This window comes from Myxocyprinus asiaticus, chromosome 16 (assembly GCF_019703515.2).
Source record: "Myxocyprinus asiaticus isolate MX2 ecotype Aquarium Trade chromosome 16, UBuf_Myxa_2, whole genome shotgun sequence".
In the NCBI taxonomy this organism is placed as follows: Eukaryota; Metazoa; Chordata; class Actinopteri; order Cypriniformes; family Catostomidae; genus Myxocyprinus; species Myxocyprinus asiaticus.
This window is the reverse complement of record NC_059359.1, coordinates 33,141,655-33,160,176: the sequence shown is the minus strand read 5'-3', so window position 1 is coordinate 33,160,176 and position 18,522 is coordinate 33,141,655. Positions and strand designations below refer to the sequence as shown.

The window sequence follows — 18,522 nt, the reverse complement described above, 5'->3', positions numbered from 1 at the left end:
AAATCAATATTAGTATTTTTAGCAACCATTCATTTGCTATCAATTTCCACAACTGAAAATCTTTAAATTCTGATCTTAGAAAACTGATTAATTGCATGTGTTAAAAGCAAAACAAGAATACAATTAGGTCCACATACTAAAGAAGAATAGAGCCAAAGAGAAATATCAACAAGGTCTATTCCCTTAGAAGCTCTGATGGATTCAAATCAAGAAAAAGCATCAAGGGATTTGTATTTTGAATATTATCCAATCTTTATTTGCATTACAATATTGAATACAAAAGACAGACATTTAGTTCTTGTAGCCTCGGCTGGCTCTGCGACCACGGGCGCGCTCGAACTTCCTGCCTTTGGAACGCACATAGGGCCTAAGGAGGTGGAAAGAGATGATTGAGTTAAACTGTAAAACAAATAACCAACATCTTTCTCCATCAGCTCAAGATGGCTTGAAATTAAAGCACATGTTGTTGTCTTACTTGGTGTGGCTGTGGGGAGTCCCAGGAGCTTTACCAAAATGCCTGTACACCTCTCTGGCCTTACGGGGTCCTGCATACAAACAGAACATGGTGATTAACAACCTTGCTTAAAAATACCTCTAAATACAAACAAATAATTTATGGACAATTTAATAACTGAAAAATAACAATGTAAAATACATGTTTAAATGTTTATTAAATGGTTGTTTTGTGACCATGAGATTGTATGAGCATGTTGCATATTTAGATTAAGCTAAACATGATCTGATAAATATTCATTTGTTTAAATTATGAAGTAATTAAATGCTTTAAAACATTTTCAGATACCTTCATGCTAACATTGCTTCCACTTCAGTACTTCATGCACACACACTTACCTGACAACAGAACAGTGCCTTGTCCTCTAGGGGCAGTGAGGGCCAGCTGGTCAAAGGTCATGATCTGACCACCAGCCTTCAAGATCCTGCGGCGAGCACCAGCAGTCACCTTCAGCGCACACACCTGCAAGAGTGAAACACTTATTCACAAAACTACACAAGTAGTTTTAAGTACACATACTGTTTCACCCATCAAGGAGTATACAAAGCCAAGGTATTTTGCAGTTCTGCACAAAACACCATTAGGCCCCATTTACACCTTGCTTTAACATGCATTTTCAGTGATTGGATCGTTATCGAATTGCACATTACCACATTAAATGTCAGGTGTACAGTTGCAATCGAAATTATTCAACCCCCCCAAGACAGTAAGGATTTACAAAGGTAAGCTTTTCTGATGACCCATAATTTTTTAACTTTGACACAAAGTCATAGTATGAATATATAACCTAATATTTCCAAATAACAGGATATTTTTTTTTTTTTTTTTTTTATAAATACAGCCATGTCTTAATTATTCAACCCCTACTGCATTTAGCTGTTTCTTAAATATGTAAGGCTACACAAGTAATTGTTTTAAAACAAAATTAAGTCATCAATCTGCAATGGCACTTATTTAAGTTTTAAAATTTAAGTTTAGCATTGTAAGCAAAAATGTATTTCTATGCAAAAAATGCAATTAAAAATAAGCTGTCTCAAAAGCTAATAGAGGAGATTATTTCATTACACAAGAAAGGTCATGGCTAAAAGTACATTTCCAAGGCACTTCAATTTCCAATAGACAAAGTTGGCAGCATTATTCATACATTTTTTAAATATGGTACAACAGCAACCTTCTTGGGGTGTGGAAGAAAGCAAAACTTCACCAAGGGAAATGTTGACTTGAATATTCAAGAAGTAATTAGGAAAGACCTGTGGAGTCCTGGAAGAAGGTTTTAGAGACGTATGGCACTAAACTGAAAATGAGTTTTAGACCCCTGAGTCAGCAGTACGTCTGGAGTAAGATGACAAGGTGATGACAAGAACGACACCATCCCCACAGTCAAGCATGGAGGTGGGTCAGTCCTGTTATGGGGGTGTTTTGCGGCTGCAGGAAACGGCTATCCTGACTATGTGACTGACACCATGGATTCTTTCAGGTATCAGGCCATTTTTGAATGAAAAATGTGATGCCTTCAGTGTCTTAATTGAAGCTCGGTGATCACTGGACTTTCCAACAAGACAATAACACCAAGGATACATCCAAGTTGTCCAAAATCTGCTTCAGGGATAGGTCGTGGAATGTTCGTAAATGGCCCTTTCAGTCCATCATTAAAATCCCATTGCAAACCTTTGTTGTGATTTCAGGAAGCCGTGGCAGCACAGAAACCAAAGAATGTCAATGAGCTGGAAGCTTTTGCTCATGAGAAATGTGTACAAATTCTAATAGAGAGGTGTCCGAAGCCTGAGAACACTTACCTGAAACATTTATTTGCTGTTATTAAGGATAAAGGATGCTCCACAAATGATTGACTTTGGGGGTTGAATATTTTTGACATGACATTTGTGGAGAGAATTAGTTATTTTTTATTTTAGAATTTGGGTAAACTGAACTCTTTGTTCTCAAATTCACTCAAATGTGTATTAAAAACTTTGTTTACTGAGGTTTTAGTGGATGTGTTTTAATTCACATCATCAGAATGTATTGTTGGTCAGGGGGGTTGAATAATTTTGATTGCAACTGTATATGCACCCAAGATGCATTGTGATTGGTTCATTAGAACCACATTCCGATGTGGTCAGGAATGGATTCTGACCACATTCAAAAGGTGAAAATTCACATGCATTTTCGTTTTCCGGGTACAACTACACAAGTAATTAATTATTTGATGAGGTTACGCTACAGTCATCCGTTGTTAAAGCACAGTGTTGTGTGTTCTTGCCTTTTTCTGTTAATTCAGCCATCGCAATGTGAAGAAAACAACAGACACTGCTGTCTTGCAATCTTGCAATCACCCGAACAATGGACAATTTTCCTTGAATTATTCCATTAGAATAAACTTGGAATATTGTCTCTCTCCTCAAATCCCTACCTACTCGCGTCTCTCCTGTTTTCTAATCATGCGCAACGCGTGAAACCAGGCTTCACTCACACATTTCAGATGAGAAGCATATCCAAAGCGCTGAACGCAAGATGAATCATTAGATTTGCTTCTGCGACATAAAATTTCGCTTTGATAGCCACCAGAAAATGAAGGAAAAACCCTGACTGCTAAAGTGATGGAAAGCATTTGAATTATCCATCAATGTTTTTAAAATTTGCTAAAAGAGTTTCAGTTACTTCAGTCTCTGATGTAATATGCAAGTAGTGTTTTACATTTTGCGCAGATAACTTTGATCGGATCTCTATCCGATCACAGTGGAGATGCGTTTGACTGCAAGGTGTAAATGCAATCCAGCTATGGAATATCCATATACTATCCGGATATGAATTGCATGTGAATGCAAGGTGTAAATGGGCCCTTAGGGAGCCCAAAAGCACTCAACATGGTTATTATAATGGTGTTTACTGTTATAAAAAAATCTACATCATAATCGCTTTAAATACATAAGAATCACATAAAGTGGAATTTCCCATTTGGTAAACAATGCAAGTTTATTTTTAAGGAACTGCCTCTCCATGACACACAGAACAACTTTAATTTGACTTATTAGCTCTACTCTTCATGCACACACATAATACAAACAATGAGAAAACAATTGGTATTTTTGATCATAAGACAACAAATCCGTGTCAAACATTTAGCTCTTGATCACAACATTTTCACACAAATAATGTCAGAATCAGATGCAAGGTGGATGCAGGCTGCAAAACTTAGATCATGTAACCACAAAACCAGTTGGAAACACCTTGACAGCTTTTCCAAATTACACACGAGCATTGAACACTTCTGAGGACTATTCTTACCTTCAGTTTAGGGACATCCTGAATCCTGATATCATCAGTAATGGTTCCCACAACAACAGCGATCTGGTTGTCACGGCCTGGAAGCTTCATCTTACGGATCTACAGAGCCAAAACAAAGGAAACTCTGCATGAGACCTCAAGAAATAGCAATAGTATAAAAAAGCAGCTTTGTGCTGCTTTCTGATTAGTTAATTACATGATATACTGATCAATCAATCACATCAATATTTACAGAGAAAACCTCCAAATGAAGAATTTTAAACATTTCAATATTGTGGAAGATGAATAGCCTAAATCAGAGGTGTCCAAACTTTTTTTTTATTGGGGGCCAAATGCAGAAAAAGTGTTGCGGCCACATAGCTTTAATTATATATATATATATATATATATATATATATATATATATATATATATATATATATATATATATATATAAATGCTACTAGACTGCCACTATTGCATCATCTTTATATTGTACACTTAATATGAGTTTTAAAATCACACTTTGTGCTCAACGGTATGCTATTTTTTCAGATAGAAACAGGGCTGCTCAGTTTGTGCAGTTGCACCAGTTTCACAGAAACTGATTAATGAAAACTTGGCGTCACTTTGTTCAATCTTTAAGTACCAAAGTTTTGTTACTTTGACTACCATCTCCTGTGCTGCTTCAACTCATCCTGTGTGATTGTGACTGGCTTCAGTAAATGGTATATCGCCCTCTTTCGGTCTCAAACGCCATCACGCCAGACTGTTCAACAGGTTAACTGAGTCTTTTGGAAAGCACACAAATAGGGCTTCTAATTTAAATGTCAGCTAATTTTAATATATTGCTGCCTCAAATATCTCAATAAAATAATGTGCCAATCAATATATCTATATTTTATGACATCCCTAGGTCATAGGACTATTTATACAATTTTTATACGAAATATTAACTCACTTTTCTTAAACTCATTCACATTTTTATCTTTTTGATGTCCAATCGTTATCACTGCAAAGCACATATAGAGTAGGAATGTGCGAGAATAGTCGACTAAACGGTTCTGATGCTGCTAGTCAAAAATGGAATTACTAGTCGGTCAATAAACCTTTCAACATTTTTACACATTTATATATGGCTTTCTATTTTTAAAAAGGCTGTGCTTAAATTACAGTCATGTTAGTGTTACATTTTAAATATAATGACAACAATATCCAGAGCAATGTATTCAAAGTTTAATTTCACCTCAGGCTGCGCTTGCTTCCCTCTCTCACTTGCGGCATGCACAGAAAAATGTTCTCTTGTTAGACGAGTAAAGAATCATGACGTTAATTTTGCTCATCAAAAATGAATGCTCCAAGTTAGTAGACAAGAGAATGACTATTTTTGTCTAGGAAAGCAAATTATTTTTACCCTGCTGATCAAGGCGGCTATTTTCAATGATGTGCCAACTGCTTAACCCCTTCTATTCTGTTTGCATGTCATGTTCAGAATAATACATTAGGTTTATTGTTTGTGAAACATGCAATTTTTTACTCTCTCAGATTTGGCTTACCTGTTAATTATTTTCAACAATGTCCTGACTGTTTTAATGTCAAGTAACTTTTGGTGAATTCCATTTAGAACAGTCTATTAAGGTTGCTCTATTGGTCCTGCAATATTCTTTCATTGTTTTCAATAAATATGCCTGTATTCACCAACATTGATTCAATGAATGAGTGCCATCCTTTATATATATTTATCCCCTTTTCTCCCAATTTGGAATGCCCAATTCCCACTACTTAGTAGGTCCTCGTGGTGGCGTGATTACTGCTGTTGCCTCCACTTCTGAAACTGTCAATCCGCGCATCTTTTCGCGTGGCTCATTGTGCATGACACTGCGGAGACTCCGCATGTTGAGGCTCATGCTACTCTCTGCGGTCCATGCACAACTTACCACGTGCCCCAGTGAGAGCGAGAACCACTAATTGCGACCACGAGGAGGTTACCCCATGTGACTCTACCCTCCCTAGTTACTGGGCCAAATTGGTTGCTTAGGAGACCTGGCTGAAGTCACTTAGCACACCCTAGATTCAAACTCGCGACTCCAGGGGTGGTAGTCAGCGTCAATACTCGCCGAGATACCCAGGTCCCTGCCATGTTTTATATTTAATGTACAATGATCGTAACGCAAGCACATTGCAGATAAATGCCCCTTTTCAGCACAATTTAGTGTTGGATTTGGCTGTTGTTGGTATACAATAAGGATTTATTATGTAGATGCACAACTGTGAATTATTTGTCATGTTTCAATGAAACATCAGAACGAACCAATTCACTACAATTAAACATCCCAAGCGTTAGAGGACATTCCAGGAGAGTGTGCTTGGCTTGCGCCTCTGTGCACACTCAAACTTGCACAACCGCAGCTCTGCTCAGTTGTATGATGTGTGGTATCAGGACATTAAGGTCTGCATGAGCAAAGTATCTGATCTGATACCAGTCCCAACAAATGCATCATTCTTTATACCGTGGCTCTTTATCCGTGGAAATCTGGAGTTTTCCACACTCCTGTTGAACTCTTCCGGTGGATGAAGCTGGAGACGACTGTGAAAAGAATGCACTAGTGGAAACGAGGCACAGTGAAATGCGGTGGTATGCGAGATCGTCATCCAGTGTTTAGAATATTAATTTGATGTAATTTCTTAATAGTGGGTCAGATTCTGTTCTATTCCTAAAACCTCTCACTGGCCGCACCAGCACAGTCGGCAGGACTTAGTTTGGACACCCCTGGTTTAAATAATAGAATAGACATTACAGAAAGTGAAATTTGAAGTAAATACATTGTTCATTTTTATATTATCGAATATAAGCTTATCACTGACCTACAGTACACAATCTATTTTGCACGTTGTCAATCTGATCAAGGCAGACTTGGGGGAAGTTCACTCAGAACTTGTTCTTGCATTCAGAGCTATTTTTAAATTATTGGTCTATGTATGCATGTAGGCATACATTGCCGATTCGTTCCAAGCAAAAAAGAGAAAAGGAAAAAAAAGCCCCAAAAATGCTGTTTGTGGGGTTAAAATACTCTAGTCCCTTTCACACAGAAATCATGGGATTTAAAGTCGTTCCAGCAACTGTTCTGCGACAGAACAATTTGTTCATTCACACTGCAAGAGCTTTCTTGTCATCTGTGCTTGCATTCACACACATCCCGGGACAATCATAAAGACCAAAGTGACATCACGATGTGACGTCTAATGTAAAGCGTCGAGTTTACTGATGGCCGCGTCTTTTCTGGTCATTTCTAGAAGGGATCCCTCTCTGGTTAAATTCTTACGCTTGCGCATTCTGCTATGATGCTTTCGCCTGTGACTGTTACGCTCGCATATCAGCGTATTAACGATGGAGAGCATTAAAAAGTTCAATAATATCAATAACATTATCACTGAGTGCCTATTTGCACTAGGTGTAAATACCTGCCACACAGTGCGGATATTTGCACTGAAATAGTCCATGCGGATGACCTGGGTTCTAACCCACCTTTTGACCCAGTTTTCCCCATCCTGTTTCATGTCTCAACTCAATATTTTTCTTTAATACTACTTATAATAATAAATAAAATTAATTTAAAGGTTGATTTCCTTGACCAGTGATTTGGTCAAGATGAAGGTCATGGAGTTGAAAGAAAGTTGTGATCCAGGTAAAATTAACCATGGTTTTACTAAAGTAATATTGTAGTAACCATGTTTGTTTGGTGGAAGCCATAGTTTTAATACAATTAACCATATTTGTTACTACAGTAATACGGTGTTAACATAGTAGCCATGTTTTAGTGGTTACTATAAATTATCATGGTGATACTATAGTTACTGTATTAAAACCATGGTTATTTTTTGTAAGAGAAGGTTAGGATTAGGATTAAGGGTAGAGGTTGGTGTAGGGTGGGACTATAAACACGCTGCAGTGATGCCCTATTAGTATTTAATTAGGGGTGCAAATAGTATCTGCCTTATTATTAATAAATCCTGTTGTCTACTTGAAATTTCATATTGCATATTCATATATATTTGTAAAGAAGTTCATGTTAAGGCACATATTACTTTAAATCTTACATTGTTATGACTTAATTATTTGACATTAATAGTCATTTATGAACTAAAAGGTGTTTGTTTCGAGAAAAATAAATAAATAGCTGCAGTTGAACTGCAAAAAAAATAATGCAAACAAATGTGTACCCACTCAAGATATATATATCCACTGAAGTGCAGATGCAATCTTTGTTAATTTAAATATAATAGCATTTGAGCGGATTAGAATCCGGGACCTTTTACACAAGGGGCGAATTAATTACCTCTAGACCACTCAGTCAGACTCATAATTACAAAGCTGATTGATGTATTTTTCCAGTGACCAACTATATCTCATGACTGAAAGTAGCAGATGTAGAGTTGAAGTTATCATATTTATTATGTGAAATAATTATTTTAGAGCTTGAATTGATCATCAAATCTGACTGTTCATCAAAACAATTTAAAATATTTTTTTACGAGCGCTCCTCGTTGCTGTTCGACTTCAAATTAATGGTGTGTAAGAATCTCGCGAGATTGACGAGAGAGGGATCCTTTTAGACATGACTGTCTTTTCTCTCGAGAAGCCCGCTCTTATTATCTTATAAACAAATAAACTGTGTACGGTACAACTAAACTGACAGTTAATTTAATCGTCTTAGTGGATGGCGAGCATCTCCCTGGTCCCTGTTTGAGATTTGCCAATTTTACTGATTTTATTTCAACAGTTAGGCCTACTCGTAAGATCATTTTTGTTTTGTTTGATGTTAATTGTTTGTGTTATTGGCTACTGTCTACCAACTGAAATGCCTCCCAAGGACAATAAAGACTGAAAGAGAAAGTGATGGGCCAACTGTCAAAAAAAGAAAAAAAAAAGAAAAAAAACAAAAAAAACAACTAACACCACAATCACAGTATGAAGGTGCACTGCAATATTATTAATATTAAATAATAGCAAAAATATATTTAAAGTTGTACATTCGATTCAGTAATCACATTTGTAATATATTTTGATTCTCATCAGGCCTACCTTCCTTGCTGACACTGACAAGGTAAAACTATACTTTTTTCTTCAGACATTAGCATTTATTACAATGATTTTTAATTTGCCATTTATTTGTTGCCGTTTTACTTTTGACTAGCACTGCCATTTTAAACTTTACAAATAAAATGTATTAGTAATATACACATTATATGCTAACTGTTGCAGTGCAATTAAGCATTGAGAAGTATCGAGGCAAATGTCATCTTTTCAATCATGATTTCTACAAGCTGTAAAATTGATTTTGGAAATTGGAAATTTTCTTGAAAAATAGCAATACATTTATTTTCTGTTTCGTAATGTTCTTGCCCTTTATAGGGTTAAGAAAATAAATGTATGAACAAACAGTTGGCCTGTTGTAAGGTTGCAAGCGCTGTGGACCGATGTTCACGGAGGTTGTGGGGGAGAGCGGGGCACAAACTAACACTTTTTGGTTTTCTTAAGTTTGTGTAAATACACTTGGGGTTCGAAGTATTTCTTTTTTCACATTATTTTTTACACATGTCTGGTACAAATATGTGGTCTTGTTTTATGAATACAGTGTGTACTTTTTCCCCGTCTGCCTGGAAAAAAGGAAAGTGAAATGTTACAACTTGCCCCACCTACGGGGCACATTGTAACATGTGCGGGACACATTGTAACATGACCATATAACAGCGTAAAATCCCCCTCTAACATGTATCTGATCCAATTAAATTATATAGAAGATAAACTAAAATATTATGTCAATAAGAGTCATTTATTTACTGTCATGTATAATATAGCAGTAATTCTGACACTTGACAATGAATACACAAAGCCACAGCTCTCCCTACTTCAGGTTTGGAGTGTTCTCTGCATGATGACAATTTTTTGTCACAATTGAGTAAACATTTTTATTTGTTTTCAAGGACTATGCTCGAGATGTCATTAAAACTAATTCTTTATTTGTTCATTTTAAATAAAAGTATTTTATTCATTCAGTTAATTTATTTTTATAAAACACCACTTATTACAAGTACAACATATCTCAATGTGTATCTTTAACTACATATTCTCACAAACTACATCTCCATCCAAGGAATTTTTGCGAAAATTTTTAGCGCATCAAAATTAAGCTGATGGAAACGCAAATTATTGCTAAAATTTCACAAGTGTCGACATAATATTTTTCCATTTAACTCTAGCACATAAACTATGTCGATACATGAAATGCCGCGACAAACTGGTTCAGAAACACTTTTTGTCGAGAAAATTGGCATTAATGCAAAAATGTAGTGTCACATGACAGAATTTACCTCAATCGTTAGCCTGTGTTAATAATGACGACAAGGTATACATCCATAAAAGCCAATTTATTGTACGTGATTATGGATTGATCTGAACGGCATAAAGATCCGATCACTGCAAACCAGACACTTCCAGGAGTGCCAACACAAATATCTCGTATCATGCACAAGGACAAGTGCACGGAGAACAAATTAATCGCCACTGTTTGTGATTAATTTAATCGTGTTAGACATCCATTTATTTATTAAAGTTGCTTTTATACACCATACAAAATAATAGACAGCAGTCACGGAATTAGCCTATAATACAAAAAAACAATTTCTGTGTGCAAAGATGTTTGAAATTAAAAAAATAAAAACAGAATACTAGAAGAAAAGCTTCAGTGTGCTTTTTTGGAACACTAACATATAGCCCAATTCTATAAAATTATTGTTTAGCTTTTGAAAAATTTTGGCAAAATTCCCTATATTAAATTACCAAATGAAAAAATGCATTAAATAAAAAAAAAAAAAATAAAAAATAAATACAAAAAATTACCAAACGAAATATATATATATATTTTTAGACCTATAAATGCCTTTTCTTCACACACATTTAAATTAGCCGTACCCTGTTCTGTAGACAAATAAAGTCAGCTGAATGACAATTTCTACACTTCAAGACAATAAACTATCAGAACTATTTGTCCAATGCTGTTGATGAATGAAGCAAGTTAACACTAACACTGAGGGTTAAATGGGTTACATCACATTTTGAGGGTTCAATGGGATACAACAAAATATTCTTGTGAAAATATTAGTTAAAATGTAAATTAATAACTTTTTAACATGCTGGGAAAAATCACTATATGCATATTTAATAGGAATGTAACGGTTCTAGGTAAAATAATTAATAAATGAACCACGGTTCAGAAGCATTGGCACTGCGGTCGGTTCACCTCAAGTTTAATGATGCATCTGAAGCACAAGTTTTGCTCAAGAAAACAAAAGCGTCAAACAGACAGGCACAGTTACAACCTCCGCTAATGCCCGTTGCACCTGAATGGATCTGTTGATGGATACGGTCCGCCTGTGTTTCACGTGGGTCAACTTGATATTACAGTTCTGCACACGTTGTGTGTAGTTGAAAATGGCAAGCGGAGAAAACGAGCCGCTGATAGAGAAGCCCCCTGCATTTCTCCTTTCTGGGAACATTTTCTTTTTGCAGTCAATTACAACAGCGATGGTCAAAAAACATTTACAAAACAGGCATTGTATGCAGACATCGCTCGGCGCGAGTGCTGTATACTGGTAATATATGTCAATAATGCATGTGAGGGTTTAAAACGCGCACGTGAGTTCTTCCTGTTTCCTCGCGTGGCTGTAATCTATCGCGAGCATCAATAATGCGCATTATAATGCCGTTATAGTAATACACTGATACATGATTAATCTTTTATGCCGACATCACCCAGGGAAAGAGACGCAGGTGAGCCGAAACTGCACACACTCCCTTCCATTTTTAAGTAGGCACTCAGTGCTAATTCAGACAGACATGAAACAATAACTTGGGGTGTTTATGTGGGATTTCCACGCATGATTAAAATACTCGCAGCATTATCACAACATCCCTTCTCATATGCATTCTAATAGCAAGGTTATTCCTATTATAGTGATGTACAGCTTCCAAATATTAAATATATGTTGAGATGAATTTGAAGTGCTCTTTATGTCAATGCATGTAGCGTATTTGTGCAGGTATTAAGTTAAAATGTTGATTTAGTAATTAGAGAAAAATCTTTTAAAGGACCATGACAAAAATTAACCATGGTTTTACTATAGTAATACTGTAGTAACCATGACTGCTGTCGCCATGGTTTTCTTAGTAGAAATCATGGTTTTGATACAATTAGCCGTGGTTTTATAACAGTAATACTGTAGTTTCTATATAGTAACCATGATTTTACTATATATTGTAACCATGACAGTAACCATGTTTATATTTTGGTTACTATGATTTTACTACAAACACCATGGTTAAAATATGGATACTGTTGAAAACAATGATTGTTATTTAAGGGCAAACCCGTTGAAGTGTTTACCAAATAGATAATTCTGTGGATTTGGCAGTAATATTTTTTATGAACAAAGCAAATACTGAAAACGTGACAAACCAAACCGTGAGAAATTTGAACAATTACACCCCTAATATTTAAGCCTCTGAACTTTGACCTTAAAAATTATTTTCCACAAATTTTTGTATTAAAAAAAAAATGTTAAAACATAACAAAAATGTTTTAACATTGATAACACCAATGCCATGAAATCAAGGGACAAACATTATTTAAATTATAATAATAACTTTTCTTTGCTTTTTTGTACACTTGTTCAGCCTTGCACTAATGCTTTTATTAAAAACAAGTACAAAATAAATACACAAATAACTTTACATGTCATAGATGTGGTGTACCAGATGAAGGGGACAAGGATTTTTTTCAGTCAAATGACAATTTCAAATATATTTTCTAAAATATTTGCAAAACAGAGTCAAGCCATTTCATATCATTAAAGGTTAGGTTATAAAATAATACCTTAAAAAAAATAAAAATAAAAATAAAAAACACTATTTGAAAGCTTTTTCATGACTAAAGTCAAGGGACACAACATATTTTGATATTGACCCAAATGTTATCAGAAATACCCTATTTTCTTAGACACAAAGCTTTCTTTACACATGGTGGCGCTAGACGGCTCACAACACTGAATCCTCCATTGATCTGCATTCAAATCTCAGAACGTTTTACATCTCATAATGTTTTCATTCTGGAGAGTAATTTTTAATTAAAACTGATAGTTGCAAGGATTCATACTTGTTAAATCCGCTACAGCAGTATCTGTAAAATATTTTTTTAAATCCTTTAGTAACAACTGATTGTGATTGGCCCATTCTGAACAGCGCTGCCAAAAGTAACAGGTGCCACGTGACAGTGCCGTCTATGCGCTGCCTGCTTCAGCAGTGGTCTAGCCGTCGTGTTTTTCAGAGAATAAATACATTTATTAAATGTTTTAAGCAACATATTTTAAAATTTTCTATAATACTTAAGCACCTCTTGGCAAAAATTTCTATTTTCAAGGGTTTTCCAAAACTTACATTTGAAAAAGCCAAATTCAAGTACTTCAAGCACCTTGTATGAACTCTGGGTTTATGACAGCCGTATGTTTTTAAACCGTGGTACACCGTGAAACTGTTGAATCTTTATTCTGCACACAAACTTTGTCCCTCGCATGATAAATATGTCATCACTAGGACACACACCATTCACGATATCGGCTCTGCTTTTGTTCACACAGACAAGTCACGGGATTGACCCCGGCAATGTTACTAGGGTCTGATCCCGGCAGTGGAGAATTCTCAGGTCCAGCAAAGCCTTCTCTGCTGGCCTAACATGCCAAATAATAAATTATTTTCATCCTTTCATTCTCAATCACCTTTTTGCCTATGTATTTTTAATCGTTTTAATTAAAATAAAGAAAAACAAAAAGTTTATCCAGTCAGAATTTTTTTCTTGATGCTTACAAGCATAGTGTGACAACTGTTTCACAAATCGCATGCCCGAAGCAGCATGTGAGTCTGAACTCCATCCCGTCAGGCCTTCAGAATCTCCACAGAATCCCTCAACAGTGCAAATGAATGAGCAACTAAAGTCAGATTGTCAGATTCATCAGCCAATCAGATTGATTTATTTGTTTTTGGTGGGTGTGATCTTTAGGATATGTTCTAGCTGGCCTTGAGTGACGCAATCACGCTTTAAGTGATGTAATTTGAAAGTGAAGAGCGCGAGATCTTGCTGACGAGATGGCTGTCGCTGCTGGTATTGCCATTGAGAAAGAGATCCTTATGTGTTTAAAAACACGAGATGTTCTGCATGACTGTGTGATTGCTTAATTTATTAAACAGGAAAGGAGGGCTGATTTTCACTTCAAGTAAATTGGTAAGTGCTTTTTGCATTGTTATAGCAACATCGGGAGTTTTCTAAGTGTAAATTAGGCTGCTTGAGCATTCAGTGTCGGATCAAGTTTCGAAAAGTAGTGCTGCATTCCATTCAACTCGCAAAGTCGGATTTTACAACTTCTGACTACGAAAAGTGTAATGGAATGCATCTTGAAGTCAGAATGACAACTTGTAGGCTTGTGCAGAAACTCTCAACTCCGATTTTGCCGAGATGCAGGGGCATTATGTCACACAAACATGTCGACACTCAGGGAGATATAGAAAGTCATAAACATTCACTTTATTAAGTGATATAGATAAATGAGTTAGTTTCCACATTACATGATATTAAAGCTTGTTTAACAAATGCCTTCAGAAACAGGTGTATAAAACATTATAATCTCTTTTGATAATCATACACCTGAAGCACAAATGCTAGTGCTGCAGTCTTGTTTAACAGTTGGGTTGCTAGGAGACATCTCTAATGAGAGTCAAACCTCTGCTAAGCTAACGGGAGCGTTGCAGTTCCGAATATCGGGGAATGGAATGCATTTATGGTCGGAGATATCAAGTAAGAATATCCCACATCCAACTTGAATGGAACGCAGCATAACCGTGTACCCTGATGAAATGAAATTTATTGCAAGCTACATTTAAATCGCAATTATTATTAGATAAATTTTTCCAGGTATTATAGTCCTCCTTGGTAGATTCATATGAAAAATTGTGATTTCTGAATGTCTGTGCAGGAGACATTTCACAAAACAGTCATGCTGCAGTTAAAATTAGGCTTGCTTGAGCATTAAGTGTCGTTTCAAGTTCTGGCTTTCGTGCATGGACGTGTTTTTAAAATGTCAGTTGGTATTATTAGTTAGCTGCGACATAATATATAATACCCAAAGGCATAGGGTGTCTTATTCATTGTGAAACTGTGTTTTCTTAATGGCATCACAATGAAGACTTAAAAATGCACGGCCTGCCACTGGATCAAATTTTCGGGCATTCTGGCACCGGCTTGCTTACACATAGCATGGCTCCCCGGCATTGATCCCGCCAATATCCCGGGATCAGAGCCCAGTGTGAGAGAGGTTTCTGTTTCCATGAGATTAGAGATTTGGGTTTCTTTACATTTTCATTAGGATAAAAGGATAAAAAATTAAGTGATTTTTCTTTTAATCAGAGAAACCATAATTTCATCCAAACAGCCTTTGTAGCAAGTAGATTCAATATTTTAAAGTCACTGAATACAAATCTATTTAAAAATAATGAAGGTATGTTTCTCCACAGTTTTTCACTAAATGAACACAAGGGAGAATTAGATTTAATAATTTGCATTGATATGCACTTTATTTATTTACAATATACGATGCATAGATTAATACAAATAAAAGCATTATTCACATTCATAAACTTTTACTAAAACATTTGTGAATGAACAAAGTGTGCAAAAACACTTTACCTCACTTATTTTTTGAAACCAGTTAAATATTGAATACAAAATTATTACTATGGGACCCAGTCAAGTTTATCAAATAAAGTAATACTGAATTATCATTATTTTGAGATTATTTTATTTACAAGTAATCTGTCCTGTTTACTTCAGTTTTACCTGGAGCTTTTATTTTCACACTGAAATTGCTGTGTGTGTGTATTTGACAGTTTACAATGTTCGGCATCTGGTAAAACACTGTCATCTCCTTTTCTGTTATACTGTGCTGTGTTTGTAGTTTCATATAATAACTTACTAATGCTTGAAATTGGGCGAATGCTTAAACCTGCAGTACTTTTTCACAATCCATGCAAACTGCTCCAAAAGCCCTAAACACAAGCCCACAAGTCCCACACGTGCACACAACAGCGCATTACCGGTTTATTCTGAAGCGAACACAGACCATGTTTATCTACTACCCATATGCATACCTAAAAAACGCACTGTTTTAGCATCTGAGAAGTGCATCCATCAAATACAGTAAATACTGTGGCAGTACGCAGTTTCAGACACTGCAAATGTTTATCCATCTTTAATCACAGCCATTTGCAGTTTAATAATCACATATGACCAGAACCCGTGCTGTGTGAATCCCTTATTACAGAATTTACATACGGGTCAGCCGCATGATTAGATACGTTTTTAATATATATATATATTTTTAATCCAATTAATTTATTAAATTCACAGCCCTACTTAACATATAAAGAAAAAGAGGAAAGCAAACCGGTCCAATATCAGCAAGAGATGTAGGCCTATGCAAAAACAATGTTGGGGTGCAGACTCACCAGACGGGACAGGGCCAGAGGGGGGCGGTTAGTCTTGCTCATAAAGAGTCTCCTCAGAATGACCTTGTTGAAGGGAGCATCAGAACGACGAGCCAGAAATCTGAACAACTACATCCACACACACAAAAACATTGCATTAATATTATACAATGAAGGTTAAGGGATGGATAGACAACACTAGATGCAGTCTGCCACAAAAGTTTAGAAGTGTTTAGTGAAACTAATCATTATGATTCTTACCTTGACCAGGAGCCTCAGGTAAATATCCTGACTTTTGGGCTCCTTCCTGTGAACCTTGCGGTCCTTGTTGTGTCTGATGTCAACTCCCTGGTAAGATCACACACACAGAAGATAATAAATCAACACACCCCTACTAAAGTATAACTACAAACCAGTGAAAGAATCAAGTGTCATTATTAGCACTTACTCCATACATTGCATTAGCAAAGAGAAAACATTAATGGGCTACACACACTCTTGGCCACGTTTACAAATATTTGAGCAGCAATGGCTAAAATACACAACGTGAATGGAAAGTATATTATTTAAAACCATTTTTATTTCTAATCTCTGATTGTAGCTCATATGGCTCAATACAGCTAGAACTAATGCAGCTGGCTTGGCCGACACTAGTCTGTGTAATACTCGTACTTCTGCCCAGACGACTACATTAAATGGCACCCTACTTTTGTATCTATATTGTGATGTTCAAAAACTAAGAAAAAGACTACATGAGGCCATTCAGCCATTCCTCCGGCTTTTTCACACATGACACACAAATGGAAGTTTCGTCCGATGTGCGTTCGCTTGCATCTACTTATCAAATACACAAAAAACCCACCACAATACACACATTTATCCACTCGTAACGCTATTTAATGTTTCTAAATATTATCCGCGGCAGAATTACAGCAGATACAATTGAGGATGGAGGTAGATTTTGCCACTGATACATTCGATAAAAACTCAAACCACCTACCATCTTGAACTCAGAGTGAAAAGGGAAATGGAAAGCTCGCGAGAGGACGTATAGCGAGATTACGGGACGCTTTGAGTCATGTGACTGTAAAGATGCGAGCTGATTAGTTGGTCTTACGAGGGTTTGGATTTCCCGTCGCTCAAAAACACTCACGTTGTAGTGTACACTGTAGTGTGCTTCTAGTGACGTGTTAGATGCTGCTACAAGATAACTATAGTTACAGCAAGAGTAGGCCTACTGAGTTTGTCATGCAGAGATTTTAAAACACACTTAAACACTTCTTTTTATTGACTGTCATCCTAACCGGATTTTTGATTCAAGCAAGTAGCCTAAATTATGAACATGTTTCACACCAAGTAAATGCAATAACCTATAAAAGAGTTTCATTACGGAGTAAATTTTTGAAAGACCTTAAAATTTGTTTTTTGAATAGGTATAATCATTGTGATATTATATTTGCTATATTAGTTAAGTGTGACTTTTTGATATAGGAAAATGTGATTACATTTGCAGGAAAGCTTAAAGGGATAGTTCACCTAAAAATTAATCTCTCATCATTTACTCACCCTCACGCCTTCCCAGATGCGTCTGATTTTCTTTCTTCTGCTGAACACAAACAAAGATTTTTGGAAATATATTTCAGCTCTGTAGGTCCATACAATGCAAGTGTGTGGTGGGGAGAACTTTGAAGGTCCACAAATCACATAAAAGTAGCACAAAAGTAATCCACATGACTCCAGTGGTTTAATCCATATCTTCTAGGGTGACCATATGTCCTCTTTTTCCCAGACATGTCCTCTTTTTCGGACCTTAAGAAAGTGTCCGGCCGGGATTACTAAATTTGACACCTTTAACCCCTCTTTGTAAGTCCCACCTTCTTGCACACCAGTTGGTCGATTATAAGAGGCTTGCAGCAACTATTGGCCAAATTCCTGCCTGTCAAATCTCTCCGCGAACGCACAAAGCACTGTTGTGTTCGCCATCAAACAGTTGCTTGACAGTAGCAGCAAATGACAGCTGAGTGGAAACAATTCCCAAACGAAAGTGCAAATTTACAGAAGATTTGCACAGAAATTCCCATGCTTTCGTCCAGGTCGAGATCCGTGGGAACAGAATGTATGACATGTAAAGCTGGCACTTATGTCTCAGTTGCTA

At 36.3% G+C, this 18,522-nt stretch overlaps 1 protein-coding gene across 1 annotated transcript; it reads right to left on the bottom strand.

Annotated features, from left to right (window-relative positions):
* Positions 1-227: 227 nt before the first annotated feature.
* LOC127453743 (60S ribosomal protein L18) lies at positions 228-17,494 on the bottom strand. The gene is made up of 7 exons (XM_051720396.1): positions 17,368-17,494; positions 16,629-16,715; positions 16,389-16,496; positions 3,800-3,898; positions 853-976; positions 476-545; positions 228-367 (listed from the first exon to the last, which is right to left on the bottom strand). Exons 1-7 carry the CDS (start codon positions 17,368-17,370, stop codon positions 292-294), a joined length of 567 nt encoding a protein of 188 aa, XP_051576356.1. The 5' UTR covers positions 17,371-17,494; the 3' UTR covers positions 228-291.
* Between the last annotated feature and the right edge of the window lie 1,028 nt (positions 17,495-18,522).

Bases quoted from the DNA above. Each gene is read 5' to 3' on its own strand.
- LOC127453743 (XM_051720396.1), bottom strand. The intron at 546-852 runs GTAAGTGTGTGT...GTTTGTATGCAG, and splicing joins AGGCACTGTTCTGTTGTCAG to GACCCCGTAAGGCCAGAGAG. The intron at 368-475 runs GTAAGACAACAA...CCACCTCCTTAG, and splicing joins ACTCCCCACAGCCACACCAA to GCCCTATGTGCGTTCCAAAG.